The sequence below is a fragment of the Salvelinus namaycush genome, chromosome 1 (assembly GCF_016432855.1).
Source record: "Salvelinus namaycush isolate Seneca chromosome 1, SaNama_1.0, whole genome shotgun sequence".
Classification (NCBI taxonomy): domain Eukaryota; kingdom Metazoa; phylum Chordata; class Actinopteri; order Salmoniformes; family Salmonidae; genus Salvelinus; species Salvelinus namaycush.
In genome coordinates this window covers 79796252-79813751 of record NC_052307.1, presented here as the reverse complement: position 1 = coordinate 79813751, position 17500 = coordinate 79796252, and the positions used below count along the sequence as shown (strand labels likewise).

General features: G+C 42.8%; 1 protein-coding gene across 1 annotated transcript in view; it reads left to right on the top strand.

Moving 5' to 3' along the window:
- adamts17 (ADAM metallopeptidase with thrombospondin type 1 motif, 17) overlaps positions 1 to 17500 on the top strand; it is a 177456-nt gene that overhangs the window by 69470 nt on the left and 90486 nt on the right. The window contains exons 6-7 of the mRNA XM_039000368.1: positions 5667 to 5772; positions 15874 to 16014. Coding sequence (XP_038856296.1) covers positions 5667 to 5772; positions 15874 to 16014 — 247 coding nt within the window. The remainder of the gene's footprint in view (positions 1 to 5666; positions 5773 to 15873; positions 16015 to 17500) is intronic.

Here is a 17500-nt window from a genome sequence, read left to right as displayed (position 1 = left end):
ATTCATACCCATGCTGGGGTTATATATGTGCTGCAGGCGGCGTTACCCATTAGAACAGGATTCATACCCATGCTGGGGTTATATATGTGCTGCAGGCGGCGTTACCTATTAGAACAGGATTCATACCCATGCTGGGGTTATATATGTGCTGCAGGCGGCGTTACCCACTAGACCACGATTCATACCTATGCTGGGGTTATATATGTGCTGCAGGCGGCGTTACCCACTAGACCAGGATTCATACCTATGCTAGGGTTATATATGTGCTGCAGGTGGCGTTACCCATTAGAACAGGATTCATACCCATGTTGAGGTTATATATGTGCTGCAGGCGGCGTTACCCACTAGAACAGGATTAATACCCATGCTGGGGTTATATACTATATGTGCTGCAGGCGGCGTTACCCACTAGAACAGGATTAATACCCATGCTGAGGTTACATATGTGCTGCAGGTGGCGTTACCCACTAGAACAGGATTCATACCCATGCTGGGGTTATATACTGTATGTGCTGAAGGCGGCGTTACCCACTAGAACAGGATTCATACCCATGCTGGGGTTATATACTGTATGTGCTGCAGGTGGCGTTACCCACTAGAACAGGATTCATACCCAAGCTGGGGTTATATACTGTATGTGCTGCAGGCGGCGTTACCCACTAGAACAGGATTCATACCCAAGCTGGGGTTATATACTGTATGTGCTGAAGGCGGCGTTACCCACTAGAACAGGATTCATACCCATGCTGGGGTTATATACTGTATGTGCTGCAGGCGGCGTTACCCACTAGAACAGGATTCATACCCATGCTGGAGTTATATACTGTATGTGCTGCAGGCGGCGTTACCCACTTGAACAGGATTCATACCCATGCTGGGGTTATATACTGTATGTGCTGCAGGCGGCGTTACCCACTAGAACAGGATTCATACCCATGCTGGGGTTATATACTGTATGTGCTGAAGGCGGCGTTACCCACTAGAACAGGATTCATACCCATGCTGAGGTTATATACTGTATGTGCTGAAGGCGGCGTTACCCAGTAGACCAGGATTCATACCCATGCTGGGGTTATATACTGTATGTGCTGAAGGCGGCGTTACCCACTAGAACAGGATTCATACCCATGCTGGGGTTATATACTGTATGTGCTGCAGGCGGCGTTACCCACTAGAACAGGATTCATACCCATGCTGGGGTTATATACTGTATGTGCTGCAGGCGGCGTTACCCACTAGAACAGGATTCATACCCATGCTGGGGTTATATACTGTATGTGCTGCAGGCGGCGTTACCCACTAGAACAGGATTCATACCCATGCTGGGGTTATATACTGTATGTGCTGAAGGCGGCGTTACCCACTAGAACAGGATTAATACCCATGCTGAGGTTACATATGTGCTGCAGGTGGCGTTACCCACTAGAACAGGATTCATACCCATGCTGGGGTTATATACTGTATGTGCTGAAGGCGGCGTTACCCACTAGAACAGGATTCATACCCATGCTGGGGTTTTATACTGTATGTGCTGCAGGCGGCGTTACCCACTAGAACAGGATTCATACCCATGCTGGGGTTATATACTGTATGTGCTGAAGGCGGCGTTACCCACTAGAACAGGATTCATACCCATGCTGGGGTTATATACTGTATGTGCTGCAGGCGGCGTTACCCACTAGAACAGGATTCATACCCATGCTGGGGTTATATACTGTATGTGCTGCAGGCGGCGTTACCCACTAGAACAGGATTCATACCCATGCTGGGGTTATATACTGTATGTGCTGCAGGCGGCGTTTCCCACTAGACCAGCCTCAAGCACTTAGCACAAGCATTTCTATTACATAAAGAATTTCTGTTTACATTACATAATATGTATTACACGTGGTGACATAACGGACCTTAAATATGCATAATAAGTGTACTGTTGATGTAAGAGGTTTTATGTTGAACATACTATCTCAGGACTGCTAACACTCCAGCACATACTCCTAAATGATACTATCCCAGGACTGCTAACACTCCAGCACATACTCCTAAATGATACTATCCCAGGACTGCTAACACTCCAGCACATACTCCTAAATGATACTATCTCAGGACTGCTAACACTCCAGCACATACTCCTATACTATCCCAGGACTGCTAACACTCCAGCACATACTCCTAAATGATACTATCCCAGGACTGCTAACACTCCAGCACATACTCCTAAACGATCCTATTCCAGGGCTGCTAACACTCCAGCACATACTCCTAAATGATACTATCCCAGGACTGCAAGCACTCCAGCACATACTTCTAAATGATACTATCCCAGGACTGCAAACAATCCAGCACATACTCCTAAATTATACTATCCCAGGACTGCTAACACTCCAGCACATACTCCTAAATGATACTATCCCAGGGCTGCTAACACTCCAGCACATACTCCTAAATGATACTATCCCAGGACTGCTAACACTCCAGCACATACTCCTATACTATCCCAGGACTGCTAACACTCCAGCACATACTCCTAAATGATACTATCCCAGGACTGCTAACATTCCAGCACATACTCCTAAATGATACTATCTCAGGACTGCTAACACTCCAGCACATACTCCTAAATGATACTATCCCAGGACTGTTAACACTCCAGCACATACTCCTAAATGATACTATCCCAGGACTGCTAACACTCCAGCACATACTCCTAAATGATACAATCCCAGGACTGCTAACACTCCAGCACATACTCCTAAATGATACAATCCCAGGACTGCTAACACTCCAGCACATACTCCTAAATTATACTATCTCAGGACTGCTAACACTCCAGCACATACTCCTAAATGATACTATCCCAGGACTGCTAACACTCCAGCACATACTCCTAAATGATACTATCCCAGGGCTGCTAACACTCCAGCACATACTCCTAAATGATACTATCTCAGGACTGCTAACACTCCAGCACATACTCCTATACTACCCCAGGACTGCTAACACTCCAGCACATACTCCTAAGTGATACTATCCCAGGACTGCTAACACTCCAGCACATACTCCTAAATGATACTATCCCAGGACTGCTAACACTCCAGCACATACTCCTAAATGATACTATCCCAGGGTTGCTAACACTCCAGCACATACTCCTAAATGATACTATCCCAGGACTGCTAACACTCCAGCACATACTCCTAAATGATACTATCCCAGGACTGCTAACACTCCAGCACATACCCCTCAATGATCTGTCTAACTATGCAGTCAAGAATGGAACAACAGCACAGTGAGCAAAGCAATATGTTTGGCCCGTTTGAGTAAGTCGAATGCATTTCCAGTGATTTTTCAGGACAGAAAAATACTTTCTAGCTAACAACAATTGTTTTGTGTTTCTGTGCCTCTGTGTGCGTGTGTGTGTGTTTGTGTGTATGTACTCCTCTGTGAGTGTGTTATGTGTATACATGTGTGTGCGTGTGTATACATGTGCGTGCGTGTGTACGTACATATGTTAGTGTGCATTTGTGCATGCATGGGTGTGCTTTTGCATGGTCATGTGTGTAAAATGACAGGCAACTGCATTTGAGAATGGTTGGCTAAAATACTGCTTCAGAGAGGCTGTGATAAATTGGGTCAGTATTACAAATGTCCCAGGTATGAGAAAGAGAGAGAGAGAAAGAGCGAGAGAGAAAGAGCGCAAGAGAGAGAGAAACATCTGGTTGAAAGAAAGAGAAATAGGACAGGAGGGAGGGAAATAAATCTGTGTTTATGGCATGAGTCTTTTACAAGTGAGTATGGTCTCCACAGCGGTCTCAACATTCTGGTTTCACTCTGGTCTAATTACTGTGTTGATCCAGATCCAGTCACGTCAGACCAGTGATTACTGTATTAACTCAGATCCAGTCACGTCAGACCAGTGATTACTGTATTATCTCAGATCCAGTCACGTCAGACCAGTGATTACTGTATTAACTCAGATCCAGTCGTGTCAGACCAGTGATTACTGTATTAACTCAGATCCAGTCACGTCAGACCAGTGATTACTGTATTAACTCAGATCCAGTCACGTCAGACCAGTGATTACTGTATTAACTCAGATCCAGTCATGTCAGACCAGTGATTACTGTATTATCTCAGATCCAGTCACGTCAGACCAGTGATTACTGTATTAACTCAGATCCAGTCGTGTCAGACCAGTGATTACTGTATTAACTCAGATCCAGTCACGTCAGACCAGTGATTACTGTATTAACTCAGATCCAGTCACGTCAGACCAGTAATTACTGTATTAACTCAGATCCAGTCATGTCAGACCAGTGATTACTGTATTAACTCAGATCCAGTCACGTCAGACCAGTGATTACTGTATTAACTCAGATCCAGTCACGTCAGACCAGTGATTACTGTATTAACTCAGATCCAGTCACATCAGAGCAGTGATTACTGTCTTTCCTTTTTTAGTCACTGAGCAAATCTCAGGTCTGCTGAGCGCAAACTTAAACGTTGTCAAAATTCTGTGCAATTTCCGGCGAGCGTCTACTGTGAACACTGAGGCTGTACCCGCTTTAAGTTCATTTTAACAGTGGTCAAGTAGGCTACTGTGGCTATTTGATCATAATGTAGGCCTACCAGAATGGCTTGACATCAAAAACAATGGAGAAAATGCATTCCATAACATTTTAACATGGAAATAGCTGTTCTATTGTTCAGCCTACAGTAGCATCCAATGTGTGGTGTTCAATGTAGGCCTGCATTCCATGAAACGCTTGAAAAAAACATGTAGGGATTGACATTAGCCTGTTTATCCACTTGTCCTTCAGACAAGGTGGTGACTGAAAATGTTTTTGTGTTGCAAGAAACCACTTTACAAAATAAAACATTAAATTCATCATTATTCCCATGCCATTATAACAGAGAATCAGACAAATTATGCTACCCCCTGCCTATTGGATACTTAGCTTTTTCAAGCCTGTATCAAAATACAACACTGTCCCTTTAAGACAAAAAAAGCCCTTTACCTGACTCGCTTTATAAAGATGTCTAGAAATGCACACATTTTGTGCTCTTGTAAGAAGTAATCACTCTCCCATTGCTGACTACAAATGATCTATAACTGGGGTAAGAACTCACAAACTAGCAAAGGATATGAACACATGTACAAATGTGCACTCGTTGCTACATGTAGCTCTCGCTTTGATCTCAAAACAAACTCATCTACTCACCACTGCTCATGCTGTCAACACAGTCCAGTTCAAAGTGAGAGGCACAGATTCATATATGGCAATAGTCTATTTGCATATAGGTCCTACTGCAGCTCTGATTGGTTATGGCGCACCGGTCTGTGTAGAGTACAGGCCTAAGTCGTGCCTGTCAGTGTAATAGAATCCTACTCCAATGCATTCTGCCTACAACAAAATATTTTTCATAGTTAGTTTTGTTTCGGTATGTTGCATTGAAAGTGGCTAATATTGATTTCAATCGATCACAATATCCACAGTAAAGGGAAACGTTGATAGTGTTAACTAACGGGGAAACTAGAAAGTTGAGGTAAGTTCAATCTCGTGATTCTCTGCGCTGGCTGATATTTATTCTGCGCAGCAGTCCCGGGGAGGGAACATTGGTCCTAGTCTCACCCAGTCTCACTCTATTCACTCTCTCTCCTCCGTTAGGTATTGCCTATCTGGGAGGGGCGTGCAGCTCCAAGAGGAAGTGTGTTCTGGCCGAGGACAACGGACTCAACCTGGCCTTCACCATAGCCCACGAGCTGGGACACAAGTACGTCTGTCTGTCTAAAGGAGCACTTGTCTATCCTGAGCAAAAGCAGTGAATTGTCAAGTTTTCCCTAGGTAGAGATCTAGGATCCCCTCCCCCAACCTTAACAATAACCATTAGTGGGGGAAATGCCAAACTGATCCAAGATCAGCATCTAGGGGCAACTTCACCCTCCTCAGTTTAACAATGGAAGGCATCGTTTCTTCAGACTCCGTCTTGATTTGCAGAAAGTTTCAGCCTCTTTTTAAGTGTTTTTGTACTGGATAACTTCACAGTTTGAGGTATAATTTATCCATGGGCACAACTCTTTGTATCTCTCTGTATCCATAGTTAAGATAAAAATACGAGAGCAGTTTTAGAGTTTCATAAATAGATAATTCCATGTGAATGAACCACTATTATCATCATTATTGTGGATTTCTTTCCTAAGTGAAAGTGTAATTACATAGTTTTTGACAGTAGCCATTATAGGCAGTACTGTAAGGTTCTGTTCCCAGGCACTTCAGTCTTTGACTGCCTCCCAAATGGCACCCCATTCCCTATATAGTGCATTAATGTTGACCAGAGCCCTATGAGCCCATTTGGGGATAGGCTGCCATTTGGGATGCAGTCTTTCTCTGGTATAATCAGTTCCATTGTTCATTCTTCTCTAGCCACACAGACTTGAGTTCAGCGTCATAATTTCTTCCCTCAAGACAGGATAGCACAGTATGTGAGCGTGTGTGTGTGTATTACTCGAATAAAGCCCTCATTGATAGAGCGGTGACAGGGAGCCAACACCAAAATGCCAGAGTATATTAACGTTAGCAACAGCTTTGTGGCTTTGCCAGGCCCAGAAGGATTTATCACACTTTTCATCAGGCAGTATATCTGTGCAGCCATGCTGAGGGTGCAAGGACCCCAGGTTTAATGTCTGAGAGAGGTAATGAACTGGCATGGAGCACGCCCCACTGGTGCCCAAAAAAACACATACACACACCCAAGCCGCATGCACAAACAGGAGACACACACACATGCCTGCATAAACATACACACACACACATGTAAGCATTATACAAATACAGACACAGAGATGCACAAGACATTCACACACACACACAGACACACACAAGAGAGGCGAAGAGAGGTAACGAGCTGGCCTGAAGCACGCCCAACTGGTGCACGTACCGGGGGTGCAGTTAAGGAACAAGTACCACACAGGGTACACACACACTCTCACACACAACTACAGTCATGCATGTGCACAAAACACTCACACACACACATACACGCAAATACACTGTACCTTGACAAGGCTCCATTGTCCAGAGTGTGTGAAACATATTAATTAGAGAGAATTTGGTTTAAGTGCCCCACTCTGTATTTTCACATAAAATATTGTAAGCTCAGGTTGGCATGATGGCAGTGTGTGTGTGTGTGTGTGTGTGTGTGTGTGTGTGTGTGTGTGTGTGTGTGTGTGTGTGTGTGTGTGTGTGTGTGTGTGTGTGTGTGTGTGTGTGTGTGTGTGTGTGTGTGTGTGTGTGTGTGTGTGTGTGTGTGTGTGTGTGTGCTGCTATCATGTTCCTGTCCTTGACATTGTTCCAATTCTTCAGTGTTGCATCTTTCCTTCCTTTCTACCTGGTAATCTGATCCAAACTACTATATGATGTCTTATTACACAGCACTGCTGTTTCCAATCCAGTTTGGTCTTCAGTGACCATGCACTTAGTCAACAAACTTCAGCTAATGATTTTGGTCATTTAATACTGCAGTGGGCTAAATCAGGGTCACACAGAGTGTTTCTGGGTAGTCTTTGAAACACAAGTATACACCTCACACACATGGTTATGGACTTAAACAAAGAAGACACCTGTACCATGTCAGATATAAAGTTGAAATATATAACATTTTGAGTTTGCATCCCAATATTACACTTTATATACATCACAGACGACTGAAATATAACAAAACCGTTTGACATAGAAACACCGGATTTTCTACTTTAAAAAAATAAATATTTATGAATAATGAAATTATAACATTCCACCCATGAGGCCACAAGAGGCGATTTGGTCATAAACTGCAGGAAATGGCTACAAAAAAACATAAAACATTAAGTTGTAAAATGCTGAACTACCACTTTAAGGAAGGTAGGAAGAGAATATATTAATAATAATATAAATTCTCAACATTCAAGGAAACAGTAAAACAAGGGTGAGAAACAGGAAACATGATGATTTATGTTGGTCACGGTTGTTTTGGTTTCAAACCTTTCACATGTGATTCATTATGAATATATTGTTTAATAAAGACAGATCTAACCTGAGAAATTAATCTCCAACCATTATGCTAGATCCTCATCGAATTAGCCATGAAATCTATACTTTTACTGGGTTTAAGTGTGTACTGTGTACTCACCTTCCTTTTACTATGTCGTTGCTTTGTATTCACTGTTACACAGTAGCTCTTCCAGATGGTCGCATCCTCACAGAGCCAGTGGATATTGATTTGCTCGTCTCTGTTACTCCTCTTCATGTAAGTGAGTCGGTGGATGAGGTGCGTTCTTATCAAGCACTTATCACTCCTAGTGGAAATCAATGTCCAATCCACAGCCCTTGAAGAACTGGTCTGGTTTTTCAATTTGTTGTTTGTCTGTATCACTTTGGGGTGGATTCCTGGACAAAGATGAGGCCTAGCTGGACTAAAAAGAAAACTCATTGGATAATTTCAATTGAAAATGCTTTTTAGTCTAAGAAGTCTAAGAAGCGGTACATATGTTCTATGTGTGCTATTTCTATGCTTCCCGTTTTTTAAGTTTCATTTTTGCGTCTTTTACTTTAGGTTTCGTACACCAGCTTCAAACAGGTGAAAATACAATATTTTTGGTAATGGAAATATTTATTTCACAGCGGTTTAGATGGTACAAGGATTCTCTACACTATACCCACTTGAGAATTTTAGCAACCAGGAAATGGCGGAGGATTTCTGCATAGTGCACCTTTAAAACCTTTGACCAATAAACACTTCGCTTTTTAATCTCCAAGACTTTATACAGTTCACTCCTGGGTCAACCAATTGTGCTATTTTGTTATTTTTTTTTGCGTTTTGTGTTACTTATTTTTTACCTTATTTTGTACATAATGTTGCTGCTACTGCCTCTTATGACCGAAAATAACTTCTGGACATCAGAAAAGCGATTACGCACCTCGGACTGGAAGAAACTTTTCCCTTTAACGAGTCCGACGAGAAGGATATCCTGCCTTCACTGGAACAGGCCCAGATCCACGCCTTTTGCGTGAAGAAAAGACGCCGGAAAAGGGGACGCGAGCGAGTAAACTCCCAATGCCTTCCATTCTTCTTGCTAACGTGCAGTCATTGGAAAATACAATTGATGACCTACTATTAAGATTATCCCACCAACGGGACTATTAAGATTATCCTACCAACGGGACTGAAACATCTTATGTTTCACCGAGACGTGGTTGAATGAAGATATGGGCAACATAGAGCTGGTGGGATTTTCCATGCACCGGCAGAACAGAGACGCTACCTCTGGTAGGACGAGGGGTGGGGGTGTGTGTCTTTATGTCAATAACAGCTGGTGCGCGATGTATAATATTAAAGAAGTCTCGAGGTATTGCTCGCCTGAGGTAGAGTACCTTATGATAAGCTGCAAACCACATTATCTACCAAGAGAGTTCTAATCTGTATTATTCGTAGCCGTCTATTTACCACCACAAAACAAGCTGGCACTAAGACCGTTCTCAACCAACTCTATAAGGCCATAAGCAAAGAAGAAAATGCTCACCCAGAAGTGGCGCTCCTAGTGGCCGGGGACTATAATGCAGGCAAACTTAAATCAGTTTTACCAAATCTTTACCAGCATGTCACATGTGCAACCAGGGGGAAAAAAAATCCTAGACCACCTTTACTCCACACACAGAGATGCATACAAAGCTCTCCCCCGCCCTCCATTTGGCAAATCTGACCATAATTCTATCCTCCTGATTCCTGCTTATAAGCAATAACTAAAGCAGGAAGTACCAGTGACTCGCTCAATACGGAAGTGGTCAGATGACGCAGATGCTATACTACAGGACTGTTTTGCTAGGGCAGACTGGAATATGTTCTGGGATTCATCCAATGGCATTGAGGAATACACCACCTCAATCATAGGCTTCATCAATAAGTGCATCGATGACGTCGTTCCCACAGTGACTGTACGTACATATCCCAACCAGAAGCCACGGATTACAGGCAACATCCGCATCAGCTTCCAAGGAGCGGGAGACTAATCTGGACGCTTATAAAATATCCCGCTATGCCCTCAGACGAACCATCAAACAAGCAAAGCGTCAATACAGGATTAAGATTGAATCCTAGTACACCGGCTCTGATGCTCGTCGGATGTGGCAGAGCTTGAAAACTATTACGGACTACAAGGGGAACCCAGACGCGAGCCGCCCGCGAGCCGCCCCGCGAGCCTACCAGACGAGCTAAATGGCTTTTATGCTCGCTTCGAGGCAAGCAACACTGACACATGTACGAGAGCACCAGCGAGCCTACCAGACGAGCTAAATGGCTTTTATGCTCGCTTCGAGGCAAGCAACACTGACACATGCACGAGAGCACCAGCTGTTCTGGATGACTGTGTGATAACGCTCTTGGTAGCCGACGTGAACAAAATCTTTAAACAGGTCAACATTCACAAAGCCGCTGGGCCAGACGGATTACTAGGATGTGGAATCAAAGCATGCATGCTTCACTGACATTTTCAACCTCGCCCTGATCGAGTCTGTAACACCTATATGTTTCAAGCAGACCACCATAGTCCCTGTGCCCAAGGAAGCGAAGGTAACCTACCTAAATGATTACCGCCCCATGGCACTCATGTCAGTAGCCATGAAGTGCTTTGCAAGGCTGGTCATGGCTCACATCAACAGCATCCTCCCGGACACCCTAGACTCACTCCAATTCGCATACCGCCCCAACAGATCCACAGATGACGCAATCTCAATCGCACTCCACACTGCCCTTTCTCACCTGGACAAAAGGAACACCTATGTGAGAAAGCTGTTCATTGACTACAGCTCAGCGTTCAACCCCATAGTGCCCAAGAAGCTCATCACTAAGCTAAGGACTCTGGGACAAAATACCTCCCTCTGCAACTGGATCCTGGACTTCCTGACGGGCCGCCCCCAGGTGATAAGAGTAGGCAACAACGCGTTTGCCACGCTGATCCTTAGGGATCGACAACATCCGGTGAAATTGGAGGTCGCGCAATTCAAATAAATTATCGTAGTATTAAACATTCATGAACATACAAGTATCTTATATCATTTAAAAGCTGAAATTCTTGTTAATCTAACTGCGTTGTCCGATTTACAATAGGCTTTACAGCGAGAGCACACCATGCAATTGTTTGAGGACGGCGCCTCACATTAACATATTTTTCAACCAGCACAGGCTTCATAAAATCCCAAATAGCGATTAAATAAATCACTTACTTTTGAGAATCTTCCTCTGTTTGCAATCCCAAGGGTCCCAGCTACAACATGAATGGTCGTTTTGATAAAATCCTTCTTTATATCCAAAAAAGTCGTGCAGACAAAGGAGTCCAAAAAGCTACTGATAAATTTTGTTCAAACAAGTCAAACTACGTTTCTATCCAATCCTCAGGTATCCTAAAATGTATAATATTTCATACGGGAAGAAGTACGTTCAATAGAAAAGTAAAATTAGTAAGCGCCTGTCCTCTTCATCACTCCGTCGACAGACTGATTTTGAACTGGGAGTCTTTGTACAAAAACTCAAAATTCTTGCTCGTTTTTGAAGAAACAAGCCTGAAACATTGAACAAAGGCTGATGACATCTAGTGGAAGCCATACAAATTGTAATCTGGGAGTTGGAATTACATAGAAGCCATAGCTTGGGAGCTCAAAAATAAATCTCTGGTTGGTTTTTCTTTGGAATTTCGCCTGCCATATCAACTGTGTTATAGTCTCAGACATTATTTTAACATGTCTATCCAATGCTACCAATTATATGCATATCCTGGCTTCTGGGCCTGAGTAACAGGCAGTTTACTTTGGGCACGTCAGTCAGGCGGAAATTCAGGAAAATAGACCCTAGCTCTAAGAAGATTTTATTAAGACTGGGGCCCCTCAGGGGTGTGTACTTAGTCCCCTCCTGTATTCCCTGTTCACCCACGACTGCGTGGCCAAACATGACTCCAACACCATCATTAAGTTTTCTGACAACACAACGGTGGTAGGCCTGATCACCGACAACGATGAGACGGCCTATAGGGAGGAGGTCAGAGAACTGGCAGTGTGGTGCCAGGACAACAACATCTCCCTCAATGTGAGCAAGACAAAGGAGCTGATCGTGGACTACAGGAAAAGGCGGGCTGAACAGGCCCCCATTAACATTGACGGGGCTGTAGTGAAGCGGGTCGAGAGTTTCAAGTTCCTTGGTGTCCACATCACCAACGAACTATCATGGTCCAAACATACCAAGACAGTCATGAAGAGGGCACGACAAAACCTTTTCCCTCTCAGGAGACTGAAAAGATTTGGCATGTGTCCCCAGATCCTCAAAATGTTCTACAGCTTCACCATCGAGGGCATCCTGACCGGTTGCATCACCGCCTAGTATGGCAACTGCTTGGCATCTGACCGTACGGCGCTACAGAAGGTAGTGCGAACGGCCCAGTACATCACTGGGGCCAAGCTTCCTGCCATCCAGGAACTATGTAATAGGCGGTGTCAGAGGAAAGACCATATAATTGTCAGAGACTCCAGTCACCCAAGTTATAGACTGTTTTCTCTGCTACCGCACGGCAAGCGGTACCGGAGCGCCAAGTCAAGGACCAAAAGGCTCCTCAACAGCTTCTACCCCCAAGCCATTAGACTGCTGAACAATTCATAAAAATTGCCACCGGACAATTTACATTGACCTCTCCCCCCTTTTGTACATTGCTGCTACTCGCTGTTTGTTTGTTACCTATGCATAGTCACTTCGTCCCCACCTACATGTACAGATTACCTCAACTAGCCTGCACCCCCGCACACTGACTCAGTACCGGTGCCCCTGTATGTAGGCTCGTTATTGTTATTCTTATTGTGTTACTTTTTATTTTATCCTACTTGGTAAATATTTTCTTCTTCTTGAACTGCATTGTTGGTTAAGGGCTTGTAATTAAGCATTTCACGGTAAAGTCTACACTTGTTATGTTCAGCACATGTGGCAAATAAAGTTTGATTTGATTTTTTGTTTAGGGTTTACAACAGTTTTAAAACGTTTTGCAACAGTTAACAAAAATTAGTCCAGGTAGTTCCTCCCTGTTTCCATGCAATTTCTTCAGTTTTGTGCCTAATGAACACAACCCCCGTGTTTGCTTTCCCTGTTGTAAATGTGTGCACTAAACCAGAGCCTACAGAGATCTGGAAAAAGACTAAATGAACATATTTGGGAACAACGTCTGTGCATTGGGAGTCCAGTCATTCCACTCAATGGTTTTTGTTAGTTTCTGAGGCGCTACCGGGATTTCAGGCCGGGTTTGTTCTTTTTCATTTGCAAAATGTAGGTCATGGCTTTAGAGGAAACACACGCATGCACACACACACACACGCACGCACACACACACACACACAGATCCTTACTGTGTTATAGCTGTACACTAGATATTCTTTCCTGTTGAAGTTTCCCTGAGGCCCTGACCTTAGCCAATGAATATGTAACAGGTGTGTTAGGATGGGCTGAAGTTGTGTAGAGGTATTTAAACGTGTTCAGAGTATGTTATACTGTCTGTTGCAAGAGTGTATGTTGTGTCTATAGTTATGTGTTGCAGACATAGATACAAAGGGAAAGGGGGATACCTAGTCAGTTGAACAACTGAATGCATTTAACTGAAATTTGTTTTCCGCATTTAAAGGTGTGTATGTGTGTACACGTTGTACTATACTTGTGAGTATCAAAAGTCCTCACAAGAATACTAAACCAACAAAAAATTTAAAGAAGTGAGATCATTTTTCCGGTTCTCACTTGTAAAAAGGCAATTTTTTGCCTTAGGGGTTAGGTTTAGGCTTAGTTTTAAGAGGGTTTCTGTTTGTGCTGGTGACAAACGTTGGGCCTATTGCAACTTTCTGTTGTGTCTGTATATAGCAAGTCAGAGAGGAGAATATGGGAAACATTGGGCGGGTATTCGCCTGCGGGATCCATCAAATCACATTTTATTGGTGGCATACACATATTTATGTAGCTTGTTTCGTATAGTATCCACAGATTGTGAGCTAAAGATGAAAACCTTTCCTACGAGTATTATTTTATTATTTATTGACTAACTATGGCTTTCCAAATCGCCCAACACTGTTATTTGTAAGGTTCATTTTAATTGCATGTTGTGATTTTTTAATAATTCCTGAACCTGTGACCAGAAACAAGCTACATAGGGACAATACCAGAATAAATTGTCTATTGATTCTGTCTCTTTGTAGCAAAATCTACAGAGCTGAGATTGTTTAATGCCCATATACTGTATATAGCATTATGTTGGTGGCAAGAGTTTTATATAATAACTTACATTTAAAAACTCTAAGTGTTGAATCAAGTATAGTTTTTTGTACCAGTTCATAAACCATGTGTCATGGAATTGGTACATCGAAAATCTCTTCCCATTTATTTTCAACCTGTATGGTGCAGCTGTCAACATTTTTGTCCTCAAATGAAACTAGTATATTTTTCTATTTATGCAGTTCCTTTCAGCCAATTGATGTCTTTAATATATGGCAGGCAAACAAGTTCCCTACCTTCTCCCTTTTCCACTTGCCTCCTCCATTTTTGTGGTAGTACTGTAATCAGTTGGTTGTAAGTTTGGATTGAGCAGATATTCCCATATATTTCCGATAGCTGCATATGTGACATAACTCCTCCGTTTCTATTCATAATATCTTTAATAAACTGTAGTATCCTTAAAGGCTTCTTAGAATTACGACTCATGAGACTTACGTACGGTTTAGTATTTAATTGTAACTTAGATTTACATTATCTTATGCACCTGGCTTAAACTACCTGAAGCTTTCTTAATCATAGTTAAATAGGTAGACATAGGAAATAGCTACGGATAGCGGAAAGCAAACCCCCGTCTTGAGTCAATACTGCCATCTATTGGTAAACATAAATATACCAGGTTACTACATAAACATAATACAATAAAGTTGTAAAAAGTCCATAAAGAATGTTTTTTTTAATTAATCAGTATATTCGAGTTTATTCATAATGTTTGTTGTAATATTTGTATTAAAATATTAAAATTTAATATTTTTTGTTCATATGAAGTAAAAAAACGAGTCATCTGGAGTAGGCAGTGCCATTAGTAAGTAAGTAAAATGTGAAACGACCAAATAGTTAATCAATGTGATTTTTCCATAAATAGACAAGTATGTTTGTAGTGTGTTTGTTTCAGTTGTGTAGAGGTTTTGTTTGAGGCGTGTCAAGAAGGTGTGGCTGGTTTCTCCTATATTAGGGTTAGGCTTAGGGGTTAGGGAAAAAATGATTTTAAATGTGAATCAATTGCTGGTCCTCACAAAAATTGTAAGATATACCTGTGTGTGTGTGTGTGTGTGTGTGTGTGTGTGTGTGTGTGCCTGAGAGACATGAGCATATACCAGTAGTGTATGAGTAAATAATGGTGTGTGTGTGTGTGTGTGTCTATATGGTACATAATGGTGTGTGTGTGTATGTCTATATTGTATATAATGGTGTGTGTGTGTGTCTTTATGGTATATAATGGTGTGTGTCAATATGGTATATAATGGTGTGTGTCTGTATGGTATGTAATGGTGTGTGTCTATATGGTATATAATGGTGTGTGTGTGTGTGTGTCTATATGGTATTTAAGGGGGTGTGTGTGTGTATGGTATATAATGGTGTGTGCCTATATGGTATATCATGGAATGTGTCTATATCGTATATCATGGTGTGTGTGTCTATATGGCATATAATGGTGTGTGTTTGTCTATATGGGATATAATGGTGTGTGTGTCTATATGGTATATAATGGTGTGTGTGTGTGTGTATGTGTCTATATGGTATGTAATGGTGTGTGTGTGATTCTCTCTCCAGCATGGGGATGAGCCACGATGACGACCATGCTACCTGTACAGGCCACTCCCACATCATGTCTGGCGAATGGGTGAAGGGCCGTAACCCCAGCGACCTATCATGGTCCCCCTGCAGCCGTGACGACCTGGAGAAGTTCCTCAGGTGAGACACACACACACACACTGACTCACACAGACACACTCTCTAGGTTACTAAGTGGAGCATAGCAATATTATGAGAGTGGAAAATGTGCCTCAGTTCACTGGCCTAAAGGGTCCAGTTTTCCACTTTCAGATTGGACACATACACTGACACACGCGCACGTTCACACACACACAATATCCCTCCGCCCAAAACACTTCCTTGAATAAATGACCTCTAGTTTCCTTCCAGCCATTATGTTATTGACTTTGACAAGGTCTTTGTAACCAGTCACTCACAGTGATGGAACTTACTGTGTTCCAGCCCTTACTGCTGTCAGGCAGGTTAATCAAGTTGAATGGCGTCTCCTACTCAATGCATTCATCACAACTCTACAAGATGGCATCGGCTTTCATCTATGGGCTGCTGTTGCCTAGAAGCTATTACCATAGCGATGGCTTGATTTATATTGCAAACAATGGATCTGATTGACTGTGACTGGAGCATGGACTACAAATGTAGTTTGTTGGCTGTCTGGCGCTCTGAAATCACTCCCTTGACATTGGAACATGATTATATGTAACAGAAGTGTTAATGTTCACACTGTTAGTGCTGGGGTAGAACAAAAGCCTGTACATACTGCTGCCCTCCAGGACCAGAGTTGCCCAACCCTCTTTTTAGCAGACCTGTGTGGTGAAAGGTGAATGTTGAGGTTCGGTCAAAAGAAGCTTTCCCCATGCACACATTGCAGGCATCAATATAACATTTCTGGATTTCTCTTTTCCTATACCACAATGTTATCAAAAGCACATATTCCCAAGTCAAGGCACAGACAGTCTCCTTGCTGGATCCATAGTGTATGTTCCTCTAGGTTTGTGTCCCAAATGGCAACCTATTCCCTATATAGTGCACTACTTTTGACAAGGACCCATAGGGTCAAATTTTTTGGTCTATGTTTTCTGGATTATGTATGGTAGTGTGGACGTGTTTAAATATTCTTGTGGGGACCAGAAGTCCCCACAAGAATAGTAAACAAACAGACAGAAATTTGACCAACTGGGGACATTATGTTAGTCCCCACGAAGTAAAATGCTATTTCTAGGCGGTTTAGGGTTAAGGTTAGAATTAGTGTTAGGGTTAGAATTAGTGTTCGGGTTAGAATTACGTTAAGGGTTAGGGTTAGGAGCTAAGGGTTACATTTAGGGTTAGGGTTAGGAGCTGGGGTTAGATTTAGGGTTAGGGTTAGGAACTAGGGTTAGACTTAGGGTTAGGGTTAGGAGCTAGGGTTAGATTTAGGGTTAGGAGCTAGGGTTAGATTTAGGGCTAGGAGCTAGGGTTAGATTTAGGGCTAGGAGCTAGGGTTAGATTTAGGAGCTAAGGTTAGTTGTGTGTGTGTGTGTTTGTGTGTGTGCGTGTGTGTGTGTGTGCACGCGTGCGTGTGCATGTTTGTGTGTGTGCACGCGTGCGTGTGCATGTTTGTGTGTGTGTGTACTCTACTGGATACATT